Here is a 20,353-nt window from a genome sequence, read left to right on the forward strand (position 1 = left end):
GAGGAATTCACTCTTGTTGTTGGCTTTCAGCTTTGCATTCAAAGTTCAGAAGCTAAAACAAAAACAGGATAAACAAATGTGACAGAAATCAAAGTATTATATTTTTTATAATTTTTTTATTCATATTTTGTATGCATTATTTATTTATTGTTATCATTTTGCTGGCATCTCGCCCACTCCCGGCCCTGGCTCTCTGAGAAGACGAGGACAAACTACCACAGACCTTCACTCACTGAAGGAAAATGGCAGAAACCTCATCAGGGGCTCTTTAAAGAGAGACCCCCCCCTGAGGGGGCGGCCGGGGGTCCACAACGGTCCAATACACATGTTTGAACTCATTGCTTTGCTTTTAAACTGCACAATCACTGTGCTGTTTGAGTCTGTATGGAATCATATTTGTCATTTGGTTCAAATATGATAATGGTGTTATTTTACTTGTGGTGACTCAGCAGAATCAAAGAATGCAGCTTAAAGTTCACCTCCAGCCTCATGTGCATCTTCTCTTAATGCCGGTGTAAAATGTCACCATTACTCTTCTTTGGTTTTGCGTGAGCCACAAACGAAGAGCTTGGAGAATCTTCTCCACAGTGTGTCCTTCTCCTTCTTTTTCTTCATGGTGCATCCACAGCTCACCTGTAGAGACTCCGCTGCTGGTAAAACCGTGACCTCCTCCTCCTCACATGGCTCCTGCTGTTTGAGCTCCTGTTGCAGAAGGGCAATCATTGCATCCTTTTCCTGCAGAGTGCTGTGGAGAAATGAGACAGTCTGGTTCGTGGTCTCGTTGGTCTTCCTCAGAAGGCTACTCTGGTGCTCCAAGGCTTTCTTTAACTTCTCGAGGTCGTCGCAGCTGTTAAGTTCTACGGCCTTGAGGCTCACCTCAAGGTCGCAATTTTTGTCCCTCTCAGCCTTCAGGAGTTCTGTCATCTCCTCGCTGTGCTGCAGACGCGTCTTGCTCAGACTCCTCTCCTCTTCCAGCAGCACTCTGAGCTCCATGATTACTGCCTCCAGTTTCACCTGCTGCTCTGTGTCTCGCTCTGGCTGCTGCATCTGCACGCAAGCGTGGCGGGTCTTCACCTCCGTCACATCATTGTTGGCTATCGCTTTCCACCTCTCCAGTTCCTCCTGGAGCTGCTCCTCGGACTCCATTGCAATCACTCGCTCATTTATCAGCTTATGTTGCAGGTCCTCCTCGCGCTCCTTTGCCCCCTGCAGCTCCATCCGGAGCCATTCGTTCTCGATGAGCAGCTCTTCTGGGTTCACATCCATCTCTTCTGCTGTGACAGGTTTCCTCAACGCGCTGCGATTCAAGAGTGATCGCACTGTGTGAAGTCGTCTTAAAGTCAACTGGGTTATAGATGAAATACAGTGTGAAGTGATTAAAGCATTCAAAGGAGCAAAGTACATCCGATTATGTCACTGCTGATCAAAGACCATTAAAGGAAGTTCTAATGATGATGTCACAAATGAAGCCTGGGGAGAGTTCTAATGATGATGTCAGAGAGAAAGCCTGGGGAGAGTTCTAATGATGATGTCACAGAGAAAGCCTGGGGAGAGTTCTAATGATGATGTCACAGAGAAAGCCTGGGGAGAGTTCTAATGATGATGTCATTCTGTTACCAAGGACTCGTTGCTGTATTTACAATAAACTACTGTGATTGTCCTATAATGCCATATACAGTATACAGAACATAAGTGTATTACTACAGGGCAGTATTTTAATGTATCTTTACTGTAGTTTGTTGTTTGTTTGTTTTTACTGTATTTCTATTAGACTAAATTGTTACCTGCAGTCATTTATATTAATGAGCAGAAAGGACAGCTGGTAAGAAATTGCCAACTGTGTAACGCATAAATTAACCGATATGACTTCATCCAGGGCACGATAGATCTGACTTTAATTAAATGTGTGTATTCCATTAAATGAATTAATTGCACACACGTGAATGTTTGGATGGCTATCGCTCCTGATGAGCAGGTAGCACCTCGTATGGTAGCCTGTGTGAATGGGTGACTGCTTGCTCGTTTTGTGAAGCTCTAAGTGTATGCCAAGACTAGAAAAGGGCTGTATAAATGCAGCAGAAAGGACAGCTGGTAAGAAATTGCCAACTGTGTAACGCATAAATTAACCGATTTAAAATATGATTGCTTCATCCAGGGCACTGTAGGTTTCTAGGTCATCCATTCTTTTTTTGGTAATAACCTGATAGGCTGCTCAACCATATCAACTCGCTGCTCAACTTTGGTCATCTTCATAGAAACACAGGGGATTTACTTGGTGTAGCTGGCAACGGTGGGATCTCTTTCTTGGTTATGTAGAGGTCCTCCATGTTGCTTTTGTCTTGTGTATAACCATGGCCACCGCTAGCTAGCACACATGCTGAGCTAACTTTCGCTCCTTCACTTGATTGAGATGGATACTTATGTTTTTTACCCATTGTTGCATTAAAAACTTAAGAGAGTGAAATGACTCTCTTAGATAAAGAAATCATCTACTAAACTTTTCACTAGCCTCTTCAGAAACCTGGTGCACAGCGTTGCAAAAAGCATCTGCTCAGGCTGCATCTTGGTCCACTCCTAGTTTAGACAGAAGTATGATTTGACTTGTGGGAACACGGCCTGTTTTATTTGAAATAATCGTTGGAATTTAAGGGATGTGATGTTGAAAGGGAATGAGTGTGCTGGTAAGTGTTTTAGCGCATTTCTGCACTAACAATTTATAGCTCTATAGTGACCCCAGTGCCTATCAAAAAGCCACTACGGTTGCTGATTGCTTTGTTCCGATGCGTGCAATAAATGACGTTAAGTCCAGTTTCCAAATGTATTTGCTTACATTGGCAGGGTTTTCAAACACTAACAGAGCAAAGCCACTCTCTCTGTCATACTTGTTTTTCCTGTTTCCTACACAAAATAAATCATAACGTTATCTTAGTTCACTAAAGCACGGTCAAGCACTGTTTGCTTCTCCCAATCAGCAACACCGGCTGATTATAATCACCTCTTGCCTAATTGAGAGCAGCACTACGCCCCAAGTGGTGGGAGGTTCACCAAAACAAAACAACAACCAAATGGCTCTTACAAGCGCTGTGATGTTAAACACATGGTTTCCAGGAGAAGCCCAGAGACGTCAAAACAAAACAGCAAAGGAACAATTGTACAGAGGAGAGCGCATGGGTGTTCAGTCTGGAATATTACATTTAAGCAGAAACATAAACTATTTAAGATTGTACTTAGAAACACATGAAATCCGTGGAATGCATGTATAGGCTATAATACACACCTGGTTTATTCATCAACTCTTTCTTTCAATTTTGCTATTGATGTTTTGACAAAACAAAGTAAACACATTATTCGACACTTCCCTTTCGTCTAGTGTGGCAGTAAAATCATAAAATAAAACCCCACAATTGTATATAACAAAACAGCCTCTCATCTCACTCTCAACCATTTACCAGGTGACGTCAGCTTATTCCACAAGGGTGAGGGGCTTAAGGCCTTAACACTTGACACTGGTATTGGGCCAATGACTTTGAGATAGGGGAACAGGAAGTAAAAAAATGTTAACTAATTTCCTTTTTTAAGGACTCATTACTGCAGCGCTCTATAGCAAAGCAGTGTATAGAAAGGAAGAGAATGGAGGATATCATCACAGCAAGCCTTAAATTAGACCACACAGGTTTTAATAGCACTACGAAAAATGATGCCTCTCTCGCCTGGAAAAGGCTGGAAGCACTGTGAGAGTCATGTTTTTTGATTTTTCCAGTGCCTTCAACACCATCCAGCCCACGCCTCTGAGGGACAACCTGGGGGTGGACCACCACCTCACTGCAGGGATCCTGGAGTACCTCACCAACCGTCCACAGTATGTGAGGATACGGGATTGTGAGTCCGACCTGGTGTCCTGCAGCACGGGGGCCCCACAAGGAACCGTTCTGGCTCCCTTCCTCTTCACAATATACACCTCAAACTTCACACACAACTTTGCTAACTGCCACCTGCAAAAGTTCTCTGACAACTCTGAAATCTTCGGCCTCATTTTGGGAACTGAACCCGGACTTTATAGGATGGTGCCAGCGGAACCGCCTCCAGATAACAAACAAAAACAAAGAGCTTGTGGTGGACTTCCGCTTAACACTCTCCTCCTGTTCCAGTGAACATCCAGTACCAGACATCAGAAACGCGCTCTACAAAAAGGGTCAGAGCAGACTCTATCTGCTGAGGAGACTGAGGTCTTTCTTTGACCTTCTTCGACTCTGTGGTGGCATCAGCCATCTTTAATGGAGTGGTCTGCTGGAGCAGCAGCATCTCTACAGCCGACAGGAAGAGACTGAACAAACTTGTCAAGAAGGCCAGCTGTGTGCTGGGATGTCCACTTGATACAGTGAAAGTGATGTCACAAACCGGGCCGCACGGCCATGACAAAAGAGGGAGATGCACACAGTCAAACAATCTAACAAATTAGATTGCAATGTTGTAGAACCAAACCAAAATCACAACCAAAAACCAAATGGGTGTCTCAGGAGGAAGAGAGAGTCGACTGAGCACAAAGAGGGATTCTTAAACAGTGTAGAGCTCCCAGTAGACCTTTTTTATAATTCCTCATTCATGTATTCATTCATGTGCAATATATATCTAATGTATCCACTGTGCAATATAAATAATCTGTGCAACCCATTGTGCAACATTAACAACCATTCAGTCCAATGATATCATATTTTAGTTTCTGTTGTTTTTACTTATTTAATATACTTTACAATAATAGTAGTAGCAGTGGGTGTCAGCCGGGCCATGGCATGAGGCACGACCACAGTCCAGGTAGATCCAAGATACATGGAAACCTCCAAGGAGAGAAAGCACAAAGACTCCATGGAAGAAGCAAAGTCAATAAGTTTAATGGTACAGGGAATAGTAATAATAATGTGACTGTGTGATTACTTATTTATTTACGTTTTTTAAATCATGTTTTTCTACTTATTTCTCTTGTTTTTTTGTTTGCACTATCCACTCCGCTGCTGTGATCCTGTAAAATTCCCTGCTGTGGGACTAATAAGGGATTATCCTATTAAATCTTGTTTTATCTTGCACTGTAACATGTATGAAGCATAGAGACAAAGATTGCATGATAAAGTCAGAGAGGCTTAACATGAAGGGGGTCTGGTTTGGTTGCTGTGACAAGAAGGAGAAGTCGTAGGAGTTTTCGAGATGGCACTTACTTCTTTTTGAAACAACACAGGGCTGGTGGGATATAAGAAATAGAGTGAACTGACGTGACGTTACACACTCCTGTACAGTAGGTGGCGATATGCACCTTTAAGCTGTTTGCGATCGGCCACTTAAACGAGAGCGAGGGGGAGGGTGTAAATAATGGTAATGGCCCAGTCCTTTGCTGACTTGTAGTGAAACCCTCCCCCAGTGTTATTGGAGACTCCTCCTCTAGATAAACGTAGCTTGGTCCGACTCCTATCCATTCTCAAGCCATTGTACTACCAGGGATCGTACTGTAGTATCTACCCAAGCTAATTCGTCAATTACGCGTTAAACAAGCTGTTTTTTTGTTTTGTTTTAAAAACAGGCTGTTTAAAAAAACCCAAAACAGAACAGCATTATTCTAGATTAAACACCAAAATAAAGCGTATCATCGAGGAAGTAAAGGAAAACAGGAAAGCAGACATCGGAAGGGCAGACGCCGCCGCCGTATAATTCCGCACCAGTTGCGTATTTGTTTTACAGTTCGTGCTTAGCTTTCTCTTACGTCTGTGCTCTTATTTAGATGGCAAGCTTCCCAGACTCTGTAAACGAAAATGATATAGGTAAGTAGAAAATCCCCACGTTGATCAACGGTCCGTTGTAACCATAAAAAAACCAAAACAATAGTGCATCATACTACAAACTGTTAGCATAACATACCAGCTAGCTAGCTTAAATGGCCGTCCACTTTAACACGTCGTGGTGGGCGGTAGTGAGCATTCTGTCCTTATTGTATCTAAGATGCAATTGACTTCGGGCTGTGCTATAGTCCTGTGCTGTGTGCTGTGTGTAGCTTCACCGGCTCTTGGTACTTAGCATTGAAGCTAGCGGCATGGTTTAGCTCGCTCCGTGCACCGTCGTAGTTGACTTAAGAGTGCACAGCTTGGTTTGGTTAACAGTGCAACGTTACAACAGCCCGTTGTGTTTCTGCCCTTTTTTAAACATTTTTTCAGTACGTAATAATCGGAAATGTATTTTCCTGCTCGTCGAAACCTCGCCTCAGACCGCCCCCCCCCGTGTCGGTGATTCATAATCTTGCGTCACACAACACCGAGACGTGCGAGCTTGCACGCTCGACGCTCTATGGCTAAACAACGTTACTGTATAGATTTTGGACTTATATGAACTATAAAGCTTGTCTCAGTACAGTGTGTCTGTCTGTAATCTTAGTAAAGCATTTTGGTGAAATCCCTCAAAAGAAACGGCCTTAATATACACGGTTTTAAGTTTAACATTTGAGCTTATTCTGTTTTCCCTTATGGTCAGAATCTATAACTGTGGCTCCCTTCACCTTACTGCATTTTTAAAGAATGTCTTCCACTTCATTTACATTTGGTCTTAAAGAGGTGTTTGAATACCTCTGCTATCTACAGTCCTCTATAATTCTCTGATGCCAATTGTTTGAGCTGCTTGTGTGTTCACACAACAGTCGTTGTGCAGTTGTCTCTTTCAGTTTGTTAGTGGTGTTGCTGGAATCTGTACAATTTACATGGGAAATGTAAGTCAATGGTTGCTTTTCAGATCTGACTGTCCTATACACATTGGCCTGGGGGCAAGTTTAGGTCAAGACAGTTTATGCAGTTTGTTAATAAAAACCCAAATGCATTTTAGTTGTTGCTTTTAATTTGTTTAATCGCAGATCATTTATCCTAATAAAGTTACCCACCTGTTGTGTTTTGTACCACTGGTTGGGTAAGCACAGTAAGCCAATGGGACACCTGCATCAGTGACAAGCCCACTCGTGTTTCTCAGTGCAGAGGTTACTTTGGGACAATTGGGATTCCTGTGGGTAGGCCTGAATAACAGAGGGGCTGTAATGTGTTTTAATAAGCAATCACATCAATGGGTGTAGATAAAGTAACAGTGTTCCTGTTGTTTTTCAAGGTAAGGCAAAGTTAATCGGTGAACTCCTGGTGCCTCTAGCTCCCTTCGACCAGAAGTCTGGGCGTGAGGCTTGGACAGTAGCCTTTGCACCCAATGGTTCCTACTTTGCTTGGTCTCAGGGGCATCGCATTGTGAAACTCATTCCCTGGGCAAAATGTCTGAAGAACTTGTAAGTATCATTTTAAAATTGCCTACCAGTAATTAAATGTAGCAACTATGCTTAATAAAACATCAACATTTTGAGTACTGATTTTATGTGTAATCCATGTAACATTTAGGCATTAATCCTGGAATTATTTGTATTATTGTTATTATTATCAGCTAAAAGTGTCTTGAGTTTCAGAAACTACCAGACCTAGACAGAGTAAACACATTTGACAGATACATTTAAAAACTCAGCCACTTATTGGGCAAGAAAAACTACAACAACTGACCTCGTGGTACAAACCCTGTACAGTGTCCAGCTTTTTAAGGAAATGACAAAGCCCAACTAAAACCCCTCTTTTAATGTCAACAAGACAAATGGAACAGGTCAGCTGTTGAAATGTTTGTTTTGTGGATTTTACTGATGTACCATCGAGAGTGTGCTGGCAGGCTGCATCCCAGAGTGTTCCAGCAGCCTGACTGCACAGGACTGTAGGGAAAAAATGACTGGAACAGTATTCTTACAACACCTACTGCAAAAGAGTAAGAGTTTTCAAACTCGAGTGAGCTTTTCCTTTAGTTGGATAAAGCACTGAAACTTTGTAAACCAGCAAATTCCCCTGAGATAAACTGGAAGCCGATCTTGGTGTCATCAGTTTTATGCTGCTTGTTCAATGCAGGCAGTTGGCATAATGTTTTTTTACACATGAATACGCCACATTTTGATAAAGCATACTTTTAGGTGTGCAGATTTTATTGTCAAAGTTTTCCAGAGGCAGAAAATATCAGCGGGGGAATTTTTGTGTTCACTGTGCTTTTCTATTGATGTTTAAAGAATTAATAAGCAGTTTATACAGTCACATCTTTACCTACACTGCATGAAATGCGCTGATGGAACAATCTATCGGTATGTTTGTCCTCAGTTTCCCTCCCCGTCCTGCACAGAAAGCAGAACGTAAACAAAGAGCTGCTCCTAGCTGCCAAGGACATGTGGCTTGAATTATCAGCTCCATTTCTGCTAAACAGGCTCTTCTTCCACTCATTAGAGCCGTGTGACTCATAGAGCCACACTTTAACATTGTTTGTTGAACAGCTCTTTGGCAGAGCAAGTTAATAAACAACTAGCCTAAGAGATCGGGCGACAATGAGAAGACTATGTGTAAAATAAATGTGTTAATCAAGGGGATTGTATCAAATTCCAAAGTATTATTCAACAGCCTGAACGCGGCAGAGAGGCCAGTGAGTAAATGACTCGGACATGTGGGGTTGGAAGGATTTGTGGAAAAGTTTTAGCTGACAACAGCATTAGTCCCACCCCCTGTGCTGATTGGCTGCACTTATTCGTTCGATTGCTTTTTAATGGATACACCGCTGCTTCGAGTCATGTTGCCACGTGTGTGTCTTTGCTGGAGACTAGATGGAAAGCTGTGTTTTTAAAAAGTCTCTCTGTGTTTGGATCTCAGTACGTTTCTGGCTTTTCCTGAGTTTCCTTGGGTTGGAGTTAAGTTTCACTCCAGTGTTCCGTTTTTTCCCCCTTCACATATCAGCCTTATTTTACTGAATGCTTTCAGTCATATCAGAGCTGTCTCTTTACAGCTGGTGCTGCTTACCATTTAAAAGTTATGCGATTGCAAACTAGAAGGGTTTCCATTATTCTGACAAATTATAGGAAATGCAATTGGTTGATCACAGTTAGCGAAGCGTCATTGTCAATGATATTCTTCAATAGAATCAGGTGTAATCAACCAGATTTGGGCATATTTCAGACTTTGGTAAGTGGATCGCTGTGGCGTAGTGGAGAGCAAGGTAGTTCTCCAATCAGAGGGTCGGTGGTTCGATACCCGGCTTCGGCAGTCGATGTGTCCTTGGGCAAGACACTTAACCCCAAGTTGCTCCCGAAGGCTTGCCATCGGTGTGGACTGGATGTTGCATGAATGTTAGATAGAGTCTGATGGTGGCACCTTGCATGGTAGCCTGTCATCAGTGTGTGAATGGGTGAATGATATGTAATATACTACTGACTGTAAGTCGCTTTGGATAAAAGCGTCTGCTAAATGACTGTAATGTAATGTAATGGATCAGTTTTAAGTTTAAGGAGGAACAGTACAAACGGAAACAGCCACAGTGAGGGGGTTTAGGGCCAACTCACCTCCAACATGTCATAGAGATAAACAACTTAATCTTGTTGTGTGAGCGCCGCTCACTCGGGCTGTCTTGTTGATCTCTTCCATTCTCTGTTGCTGTAGTTCAACGGGCAATGGTGGAGAGGCCACCAATGCCTTGAGCCCTCGGCGTTTGTCCCGTCAGAACAGCAGCGAAGGCCAGGTGATCCCGGTGGCCGACGAGCCCCGCGAACACACCATCGACTGCGGTGACATCGTCTGGGGCTTGGCCTTCGGCTCCTCGGTGCCAGAGAAGCAGAGCCGCTGTGTGAACATCGAGTGGCACCGCTTCAAGTTTGGTCAGGACCAGCTGCTACTGGCAACGGGCCTCAGCAATGGTCGCATCAAGATCTGGGATGTTTACACTGGTGAGGACAAGTTTTTGTTTCCCTCTTCAACTTCATTAGTTGGTTACCAGACTAGGTAATTTAATTTAGATTAGGGAAAAGAAAGTTCAATTATTTATAGTCTCATAGATTTTTGGAGGCAATATGTTGAATGAACACTGTTTGAAGTCCATGTGGCTACAAGCTGCTGCTCCAAAGGCAGTCTGACAGTAGCAAACAAAGTGTGAGTCTGCAGTTTTAAAAAAGAAAGCATTAAAAGATATACAAGACTTCTTCTAGCACAGTGCAATCATTGGCACACTGTGTTTACATGAATGAGTAGGGTTTTTAAATAGTGAACAGACTTGATCTTCCCATTGGAAGAAAAACAAGTTATGACATGTCTACACAAAAGCTGTGCGTGTGCACACGTACACAGTACCTCCTCATTTCAATATCACAATCAGTCATCAGATCCCTGACAATTGGGAAGCTTTCAAACAGAGCAACAAGAATAAATACAAAATTGGCTTCAAACACACAAAGTTCATAAGTGCTGTGTCACTCTCAGCCAGTTGGGACACAATGCCATTGACATAATGCCCAAAAGTCCTTTTTGGTCAATTTTGACAGCCCTAGTCTGCATTGGCACTAGAATGGAGTTCTTGCTCCGCCTGTAAACATCGGACTACTGACCTTTTCATTGATAGGTTAAAATCTCTCAAACTTGACTGAGGACTAGTTGCACTTCACCGTGGATGTTTTTTTTTTTTTTAATTGATCGTCTTGCAGGAAAACTGTTGCTGAATCTGATGGACCATACTGATATAGTGCGGGACTTGACCTTTGCTCCTGATGGCAGTCTGATGCTGGTCTCTGCATCCAGAGATAAGACCCTCCGTGTGTGGGACCTCAAAGATGATGGTATGTAGATGAGCTTTTTTTAATGAAATTTCTTTCTTTCAATTAGGAGGATTTTATTTTTTATTTTTATGCAATTGAATTACAGTTGCACACAGACATTATGAGAGTCTTTGATTTGCTGTCTGGTCTGCATGAACCACAGCATGCAGCTCTTGGAACACTCTCCAGCAAGTGTTCACGGATCATGTCATAGGGCCGGAGCCATGCATCCATAACACTAATGTTATGGATGGCCCTATCCATAACATTAGTGGTGTGACCTACACATCAGTTACATATGCTGCTAATTCTTGGTTTACTGTTAAAGCGACGTTGTTATCTCAACTCAAAGTCTGGTAATATCCTCTATGTTTTTTATTGTCAACAAATTCCATCAAAAAAAACAAAACCAACATTTTACTAACTTATGGGTAATTGGCATTAATCCACTGCTGAAAAATAAGTCCCGAGCAAATGCACCATTTCCTCCTGTTGCAGTAACGTTCTCTGAAAGCGACCAGCGCTTTCATTCTGTAGCTTTTTAAAACATGAAGCTTTATGAAGTATTAAGAGAGTAACACATTGTTGGTTTAGGTCTTTTCACGGATAAGTTGCCAATAAGAAAAACAAAGAATCAGCCATGCCTTATCCTTTGTAGTAAAGTCCACAAAAAGGGCATGGGACTCACATAGTTTTTGTGGGAAGTGTAGTCATTCCAAATACGTAATAACGAAATGATTAAAGCACATGCCACATGGCCACTGCCTCACAACCTTTGTGTTGTATCCAGCCTCCCTTCTCTCTCCCGGTTTCCCGTCTGCCTATTCTCTATACTGTCTAGTGTCAAACTGAAAAATGCCAAAAGAAAATCTTAACATGACTCATCATGTGTGGTATGTTGGAAGTAAAGGACACACTGTACTGCAACTAAGATAATGTTGTGTTTTGTGTTGAAGGTAACATGGTGAAGGTTTTGCGGGGGCATCAGAACTGGGTGTACTGCAGCGCCTTCTCCCCCGACTCTTCCACCCTGTGCTCAGTCGGTGCTGGAAAATCAGTACGTATACAAGTTCCTTTTTACTTACTTTGGGGGGGATTGTTAGATAATATTTGCTCAATTTGCTTGTGACAGTAATGCTCAATCATCTTACAATGGAAATACATCTGTCCTGCCCTTCCATTTCCACCTTAGATCAAACTGTGCTCGGTGTCATGATACGGTGTGCCACCTGCATCTAGATTGTGTTTGGTTTTGTTTGCAGTGGAATAAGCAGGCTTTTGGTGTTCTGAAGTTTGCATGCAGAGCAGACAACAGTTTTCACTATTGTTGTAAAGCTGTAGTAAATTAGTGTCATTATTTAATTTTAGATGCCCAAGTATGTAGAGTTTGTAGAAAAAGGGTAAAGTCAAACTAAAGCTACATTACAGCAGGGGAATGTTATTTAACTTCCAAAAACACTCTGATGCAGTTTTGAAAACAATTCTGACCTCATGTAAACTTTACATATTATCCTAAATCGGATGAGAAAAACATGTCCTCCTTATATTGCATGTAGAATTATCCACCCACATATCTGCAGTCCAACATTAGTTCACTTATCTACAATGTTGCAGCTGTAGACCCATCTGAACATGGTTGTAATGTAGACATGGTGGTAGCTTTGTTAGGCTGTGTGTGTCCCTACAGTGTGTGTCTTGCTCTCCCTGTCACAGGTGGTGGCAGAGCTCAGTGTGTGATTGGTATTGAAGGGAGCGCCGCGCTGACATTTTGAGCAGCCGGTATAAACCGGGGACGCACAGTGCACAATGCCCAAAGGCCTGGCCAGGGGCAGCCTGGCACCAGTCTGTACGTAGGTGCTGCTTCGTGTCTGTCTACCTCTGCTGTTGCAGTTCCTCTATTTTTATTTCAGTTTCAAACTGTCATTAAAGGTGCAAGGTGTAACATCTCTACCTGTGTAACGGCAGCACCGTAGAGTTTGCTCCTCCCCCGGCGCTAGGGGTTTGTCCTGGGTGAATTTGTGTTACGAACTGCTCCTCCAACTGAAGCTCTGTCTGTCCCCCGGAGCTGCCTTCCCTGTCCTCGTGGCAAAGTAGTCACTGGAGGCAGGACGACAAACAAACAGAAACGTTACAGGGAAAGTACAGCCCTGGTCAGTGACACAGTAAACGCACACATGGCTAGTGTAAACTATAAACACGTGAAGATTATAAATACTGATGTAATGAGCAGCTCTCAGGGTTTCAGCAGTCAGTCAGTAGTTTGATGTTTCTTAAATAACTTTAAATTTAGATTGTATGGACCCAGTAGTATGCCCTCTATTTCTTTTGAGCATGTGGCCAGATGTTACACATTGCACCTTTTTAAAAATGGTTATTAAATACTTCCTCTACCTCCCCTCCCCCATCCCACCTATATCCCAAACTCACTATCCCCACCCCACCCCACCCCCCTCCAAATAGCTCCGTCCACTGCCTGCACAAGCTAGCTTCTCTTTTGTTCTAAGGAATTCTGTTACTGTCAATGTAAATGTTTTTTCTAGTAGCATACAGTGTAGCATTGTAATATTGCTAATGGCAAGTTGTAGAAAACAATTCAACAGTTTAATCCCCAACCCTTTTTTGTAAATTAGTTTAGGTTTCAAATAGAATTATTTGTTGTGCCTCTGAAAAGCTGTATTCTAAACATGTCAACTGTTGCCTTGAAAAAGTCATCAAAATTGCCAGATATGTAGCAATGTTTCCATCTGCAGTTCTACTGTGGATTTTTCTGCTTCACTAAAAAGCATTTAGGTGTTTCTGCTTTCGGCAGCAACAGTGGAACAGCAATAGATTATACTGTATTTCATCCACATTTCGCCATCAGCACACAGAAAAACACAGCTTAGAATAACAACAGAGGAAATGATGCTTGTGTTTTTCACTTAAATTAGAAATCTATAACATGATAAAACTAGTTAGTCCAGAGAGGAGGAAACCAGTTAAAGAAACTGGACCATTAGTCTGCATGTTTATGGTTTTTATGTAAATCATTAATGGCAGTTGTTCACAAGCAGCATCTTCATCGCTTTAGTTGTAGAAGTTATATAACTGGAAAAAAGACATTAATACTAGAAATGCTGACCATAATTATTTTTTTACCAATGTGTGTGTGTGTGTGTGTGTGCGCGCTTGTGTTTGCGCGCACGTGTATTTTGCCAGAGGTTTCATCCCTTTGGCCATAAAATATTCTTTTCTCTTGCAGTATCTTTCTCTCTTCGTAGGCTTCTGCCGGAGGTGCGAGCCTATTGTAAACACAGTGAACTAAAACTCTGAAAGGGGAACCAGTGGAGTAACTTTATGTTACCTTAAGTTACTACTTGTTTTCTTTTCTTATTCTTTGTGTAGAACACTTTTGTTGAAATAATAGAAGTATTTATTTATAATAATAATAAATAATGTATTAAAAATGCATACATTTGATGATATTGTAGTTTAATACTATTACATAAACATGTTAATCAATGTAGATGTAGTGTTGCATTTTGACATAGCCTTGCTGCTTGTGTAGCATGTGCTCTTTTGTTTGATCGGTCTGGTTAAAGGTTACGGATCATAACAATGACACTGAGCATATCTTGAGTTCAACTATTTAATTCTGTTTTAATTCTTGTTGCTTAATGTAATTTCTAAATGCTTTCTGTGCATATAGTAATGATAAGTGTAACATAGCACATCTATACTCTTTCCAAATCATTCCATGGGCTATAACAGTCCTCTCCTCACGTTGCAGGTGTTCCTATGGAACATGGATAAGTTAACCTTGATCCAGAAGCTGGAGGGGCACCACAATGATGTGGTGTCTTGTGAGTTTTCACCAGATGGGGCACTGTTGGCCACCGCCTCTTATGACACCCGGGTCATCGTATGGGACCACCACAAGGCCACCATCCTGCTGGAACTCGGGTAAGGAAATAACACTCAATATAGAGGAGGTTTTGCTGCCTTATTATTCATATTGCCGAATTTCATCCATTTGTCCACCCAAATATTTCTAGCTGCCATTGATAACGGTAAAAGTATTGTAGCTTTCATACATCAGGGTGTTCCTCAGTGGATGGAGTTTTTCCAACAGTGGTCACAAGTGATTGAACAGTGCAGAAGTGTCAGAAAGTCAGTGAACTCACACAGTAATGTCAATTACACAGCAATATCTATATAATTGTTACCATTAGCTACTGGTCGTACCACATCAAATAAGACTGTAATTGATTAACACCTGAGAGTACTGAATTGAGCAAACGTGGGTTTTTTTGCTTATGTTTTACTTCAACTTTTTATTTTCAGTAGAATAAATTAGCTATTTCTTCAGTCAAAAGTTGGATCGAACAGCCTCCCCATTAAAAACAGTGACTGGTCATTTTAACCTGAGAAACTGTTGTGATACTCTGGTCCTTAAGTTCATGCTTTCATCTTTCTCCAGCCATCTCTTCCCTCCTCCATCACCCATTTTTGCTGGAGGGGCAAATGACCGCTGGGTTCGCTCTGTGAGCTTCTGCCCTGATGGCCGCCACATTGCCAGCATTACGGATGACAGGTACGACACTGAACGGCATCAAACTACTATTCATTAACTGGTTCTATGTCATTTCTCAACTTGCCTCGTTTTCTTTAGAGGAAACGGCAGGGCTCGATATTAACGCTTGCCCTGGGGCAGGTTAACTCTGTGTTCTGGCACGCTGAATGCCTGGTCTGACAAGTGCAAAATATATGGTATCTTTATTAGGGGTACTTATTCATTAAAAAAATACAATGGAGGGATCACCATTAATGCTTTGTAATCGCCCAGTCCTGTTACTGCCTCATTGTGAACCACAAATCTGTTTTAAATCAGCAAGAGGAGAGCTAGCATTAGTTAACGTAAGTTGACGCTGCTCAGGGCAATTACAGAGACTCTCCCTAACACAGTCCTTCTGATGACGGCGCCTACAGCTACTGAAACGCTGAAGGAGATTGAAGGTTGTTGTGAGTTTTAAGCTCCGAACAGTAAAAATGAGTATTGAGTATGTGTTTAAATGTAATCTTGTCAAATGTAGTTTATGACTTGTTTTACTTCCTAGCTCTAAAATCTCTTGATTTATTTCATTATAGGTTTACGTTTTATGTTTCAGACAAGTAAGTTTGATTATCGGGAAATTTAAATATCTCAGCTGGGCAAGTGGCTGAAATAGACGCATGTCAAGAACTGAACTGATCTTTTTTTCTTTGAGTGGGGGATCCTTTAAACTGATCATGGTTAACATGTTGACTTCAGTATAAAACCTGTCAAATCTTCCCTCTTTCCTGGTGCCTGTTCTAAGAGGTTAGATATATCAGGATCAATGTTTCAGCAGTAGATCAAAAAGGGCACTGTTTGCAACTAAGTGTTCAAATTCTGAATCTGAAGTGATTTCGGGCTGAGCCTTGACAAACCCCCAGCTTTGAGCCTCTCCAGTGAGCGATCATACACCAAAGCATTTTTTAGTGCACATGGGCTGATATGTGAACAGCAAAGGGCAGCAGAAAAGATTCACTGTTTGCTGCGCTTGTTTTAAACCTAGCTGGGAGTCGTGGGTCTTAATGGGAGTTGATAGCACAGAGCTACTGTGTGCTGCTCTGTTTGACTGGGTCACATGACTGTCACAAGGTAGCTATTAATCACTCTGACCGCTGTACTGTTAGCAGAAAATGTGTTGAGAAGAGAGGCAGGAAGTGCTGCAAAATGGAAGTTGTGAAAAAAGAGGCAAACCAATGCAGTTCAGGGAAACCACTGCCAGAAAACAAAAGTATGTGTCTTTTTGCTTCATCCAGAGAAAGATGTATAAATCAAGGATCATTTGTTGTCGTTATGCAACACAGGGTTGCACAACAAAATGCGGTTGCAGCCTTTTATGCGACACAAACATGTCATGACAAAACAAACGGTAGTCCATTCCTGTGGTGTATTTATTTCAATATGCATCTTGAGGAATGTAAACGGCAACAACAGAACAATTCTCTGGGCAGATACTATGGCTAACATCTTTGTATTAAAAGTTCTACATCTGGGAAACAGGGCAGGTCAACTAGAATGATTCTCTTAACAGTCGTTTTACTTTCCCCACTGTGCCGACAACTCATGTGACATGATGTCATCTTTTTGATTTGTGAAATATCAGTGACTCTTCGTGGAGATTGTTTGTTTGTTTGTTTGATTACTCACACTGTAAGCTCACGTCTGCATAACTACACAGAACGGCATGTTCCTCTGAGATCTTACGACATGAGAAAAGTTGAGGCAGTCTTCTCCGTGAGGGGAAACGGTTTCCCTCGATACTGTCATGTTTACCAGTACAAGCACAAAGGGAATCCAGTGTCCTGATGCAGTTTGGATTCTAACTGCAGTGTTCCTGTTTTTTTTTTCTCTTTTTTTTTTTTTTTTTGTTTCTGCTCAGGCTGGTTCGTTTCTGGAGCATAGAGGAAAGGGCTCCTCAGGCCGTGGCCTCCATCTCTAATGGCCTCTGCTGTGCCTTCTCCGCTGAAGGAAGTGTCCTTGCTGCTGGGTAAGACATTAGCACATACACAGACGCTCCATCCTGAACACTCGGATCACATTGACTCAGTCGCACCTCATTGACTTCTGCCTCATGATGAGCCAAGGCAACCAGTTCTCCATGTTTTTTTTCTTACATCTCTTGCTGGCACCATGTGCAGGCTGTATGCATTCCTCACTTTGTTTTTCTGTTCTAGGACTCGTGATGGTAGTGTGCACTTCTGGGAGTGCCCTCGCAGCGTTGCCAGTCTGCAGCACATTTGTAGGATGTCCCTCCGCCGGGTGATGACCACCCAGCAGGTGGAGGTCCTGGCTATTCCTACGCCGCTCCGTGACTACCTGACCTACAAAGTCATCTAATCCCCACACACACACACCACCACAGCACCTCCTGACCCAACTGAACTTGCCACAGCAGCATCGTGCTGGACAACCAATTAATAATTTTCTCAAAAATAAACATTTTTTTCATAGATCTCTGATGAACAAACGATATCAATCAGACCAGGAGAAAAGGTTTTACTGAAACCCAAGAGACATGTTCTCATTGCAAATGCCCACCACATCCACTCAGAGCAGGATATTGTGTTGTTTCGTAAATATTTATTTTTGTAAGTACTTTAAGTAAATGAGTTTGAATGCTAGTTATTTTTTTGGGGGGGGGCTCCCCTCCCCTCCCCTCCAACATTTTGCAGTGGCACCTAGAACGGTTCAGCTTCTTTTCCAGCTGGCTCCAGCTCTCCACCAGGTTCAGTAAACCCTTTTAGTTTTCTTGTGTAATAAGCTCTGTGCTTGCTCTTAATGTCAGGTCTGTTGTTTGCCAGTGGGTCAGCTAAAGGGAAGACACACGGGATGTTTAAAGGATGTAGGGTTTTGAAGGCCATTACTCAGATCTGTGAAAAACTGATACGGAAGATGTATAGTATTTCAACGGCTATCAAAGTAACTACTTCACGAACCAGTGAGCCAGAGTGATCCATCATGCAGGCAGATACAAGGTCATTGCAGATATATTGGTATCAGCCTATACATGTCTGCCGGGAAATGACAGTATTTGAAGTACAGTGATGCCAAAGAGTTTTTGAAACTGTGTCACCATTTTATAGTTTGTGTTTCGATGCAAAATGTCTTTGTTACATTTCTTGGTTGCAGTTGTTTGAAATTTCACTTACATTTAAGGGAGGGATGCATCATTCTTGGATTTGTTTTAAGCTCCCAAATGTATTGGCCTCAAAAATTCTGTATCAGCTGGGAGACTCATCACACCACTCATTTGATTGGCTTTGCAGAGAAGCACCATGGAGCACTAAGGATATCTTAGTCATTTGGACTATTGTGTGACGTGTGCTTTCTGAAATCTACAGCTTCTGAATGCTGAACTAACAAGTTTGTCTTTACTTGACATTTCAGATCTCGATGTAAAATGTCTTAAATGGCCGACGTGCTGTCAAACAATACTAACTGGCTGTCATGACAGCTTAAGTAAATGGCGAAACAATAATTGGTCCAACTCTGACGTGATGTAGGTTTAGCCCATCCACAGGTCTCTCCCCCCCACCCCCCCCAAAAATGTCTCAAAGTGGTGATGTAAATGGCAACGGTATGCTTGAGTTTACTTCGCTGTCTTGTGTCTTCGTGCGTGCCTGCCACACCAGTACAGAGCCTCCAGTCCATGCCATATGTATGTGTGTGTATATGTAAAGTATTATCGTGTCTATAAACAAAGTTTAAGGTTTTTCCACTTTGTCACCTGTATCCAGTTTTTCTGTTAAACATTTGTAATTTTTTTATTTTTTTTTATCATTGTCTTTTTGTTCTCCTTGTCAATGTGAAAATGTCTACAAATAACTAAAAATATGTTACATTTCTTAACCGGTCTGATTCAGACTGGCAGAGGAAGTAGAACTGCGCCTGTTGCCACTATTTGCAGTAGAAATGACAAAAAGCAATTCCAGCAACCCCGAACGTAGTCGGAAGCTACCAACCAATCAGCTGCCAGCCTTCATGTTCACTCTTGATAGAAAAATATGCACACGATAATCGTGAATGACCTTTTCAGATTGAGCATTCTGTTTCTTGATTGTCATTTTCACATTGTGTCAGTGATGTGAGATCTGAAGAAGGAGAAAGAGAGCTTTTAGTATTTCCTGCTTGTGTTTCTGTAGAGATGTGGGTTGTAGTTCTTAGCAAAAATGTTCTCTGACATTCAATGCTAATGCCAAAGGTTTTCCTTTCTCATCGTTTTGTGCTGAGATATGGAGGGTGTTTCATGAACGTGCTGCAGCGTGTAGTTCTCTGTACTGAACCATACGGGGGTTTGCATTACGAGGTGTTACCATTGTGATTGGAAAAACACGGTCCTGCCTCTGTGAGATGCAGTTTGACGCAGCAAATATATGAATGTATAAAGTTCCTTTCTTGTATTTTTTTTGTTTTCATAGTTTCAGTAAAATCTTTTTGACAAAATGTAAGTGGTTATTAATATGAGATAAAGACCCTTCTTCATTGAGCCTTCAGACAAGGAGCATGTTTTTTTTATTGCATTAAGATGCCTGAAATATTGAGATTAAAAGCCCTTAAAAACTGGTTTCAGGTCTTCCATATTTCTCTATAACATGAAACATTTAGTATGAATATGCATCAGTTAGTTTGATAAAACAAGTTTAATGTTGCCTTGAGGCCAGAGCTTTGGATCAGTCCAGTCCATCGAGTTGCAGTCGACTGGAAACAGTGCAACAAGTTGACGATTCTGTCTGATATCAGCCAAAGTGATTAAGATTTGCTCAGCAGTGGCCTGGAAACAAAAGTAAACAACCACACAACTGATCATCCCATCTGAATTGAAATAGGTCTCTGCCTTGAACCAGGCTCAGAATTTAGTCTGATCCACGTTGAACCAGTTGGAAGAAGTACAGACATGGAGTGCCTGCAAAGCTGAGTGGTTACAGTCCAAGCCGTAGAACCACTATCGTCCAGGGTTTGATTTGACCTTGGGAACTTTGTTGCATGTCATAGCCCTCCATCTTTCTCCATCATTTCCAGTCCCTATTAAAAAGACTCTCCAGTTCTGGTGGAACTGATGTTATTGAAGCATCTACGCTGGGGTTACCTCATAGTATGGACAGGCTGAAAAGGAGAAGTTT

General features: G+C 42.0%; 1 protein-coding gene across 1 annotated transcript; it reads left to right on the forward strand.

The window, feature by feature from the left end:
- The first annotated feature begins 5,402 nt into the window (after positions 1-5,402).
- Positions 5,403-19,797, forward strand: wsb1 (WD repeat and SOCS box containing 1). Its single transcript, XM_054601007.1, has 9 exons — positions 5,403-5,807; positions 7,129-7,297; positions 9,519-9,802; positions 10,553-10,684; positions 11,620-11,720; positions 14,433-14,605; positions 15,123-15,236; positions 17,113-17,220; positions 17,408-19,797. Exons 1-9 carry the CDS (start codon positions 5,768-5,770, stop codon positions 17,568-17,570), a joined length of 1,284 nt encoding a protein of 427 aa, XP_054456982.1. The 5' UTR covers positions 5,403-5,767; the 3' UTR covers positions 17,571-19,797.
- Positions 19,798-20,353: the final 556 nt, after the last annotated feature.

The sequence above is a fragment of the Anoplopoma fimbria genome, chromosome 1 (assembly GCF_027596085.1).
Source record: "Anoplopoma fimbria isolate UVic2021 breed Golden Eagle Sablefish chromosome 1, Afim_UVic_2022, whole genome shotgun sequence".
NCBI classification, from domain to species: domain Eukaryota; kingdom Metazoa; phylum Chordata; class Actinopteri; order Perciformes; family Anoplopomatidae; genus Anoplopoma; species Anoplopoma fimbria.

Coding starts and splice junctions, on each gene's coding strand:
- wsb1 (XM_054601007.1), top strand. CDS start 5,768: ATGGCAAGCTTCCCAGACTCTGTAAACGAAAATGATATAG. Junction 9,803..10,552: donor GATCTGGGATGTTTACACTG/GTGAGGACAAGT, acceptor ATCGTCTTGCAG/GAAAACTGTTGCTGAATCTG. Junction 14,606..15,122: donor ACCATCCTGCTGGAACTCGG/GTAAGGAAATAA, acceptor ATCTTTCTCCAG/CCATCTCTTCCCTCCTCCAT.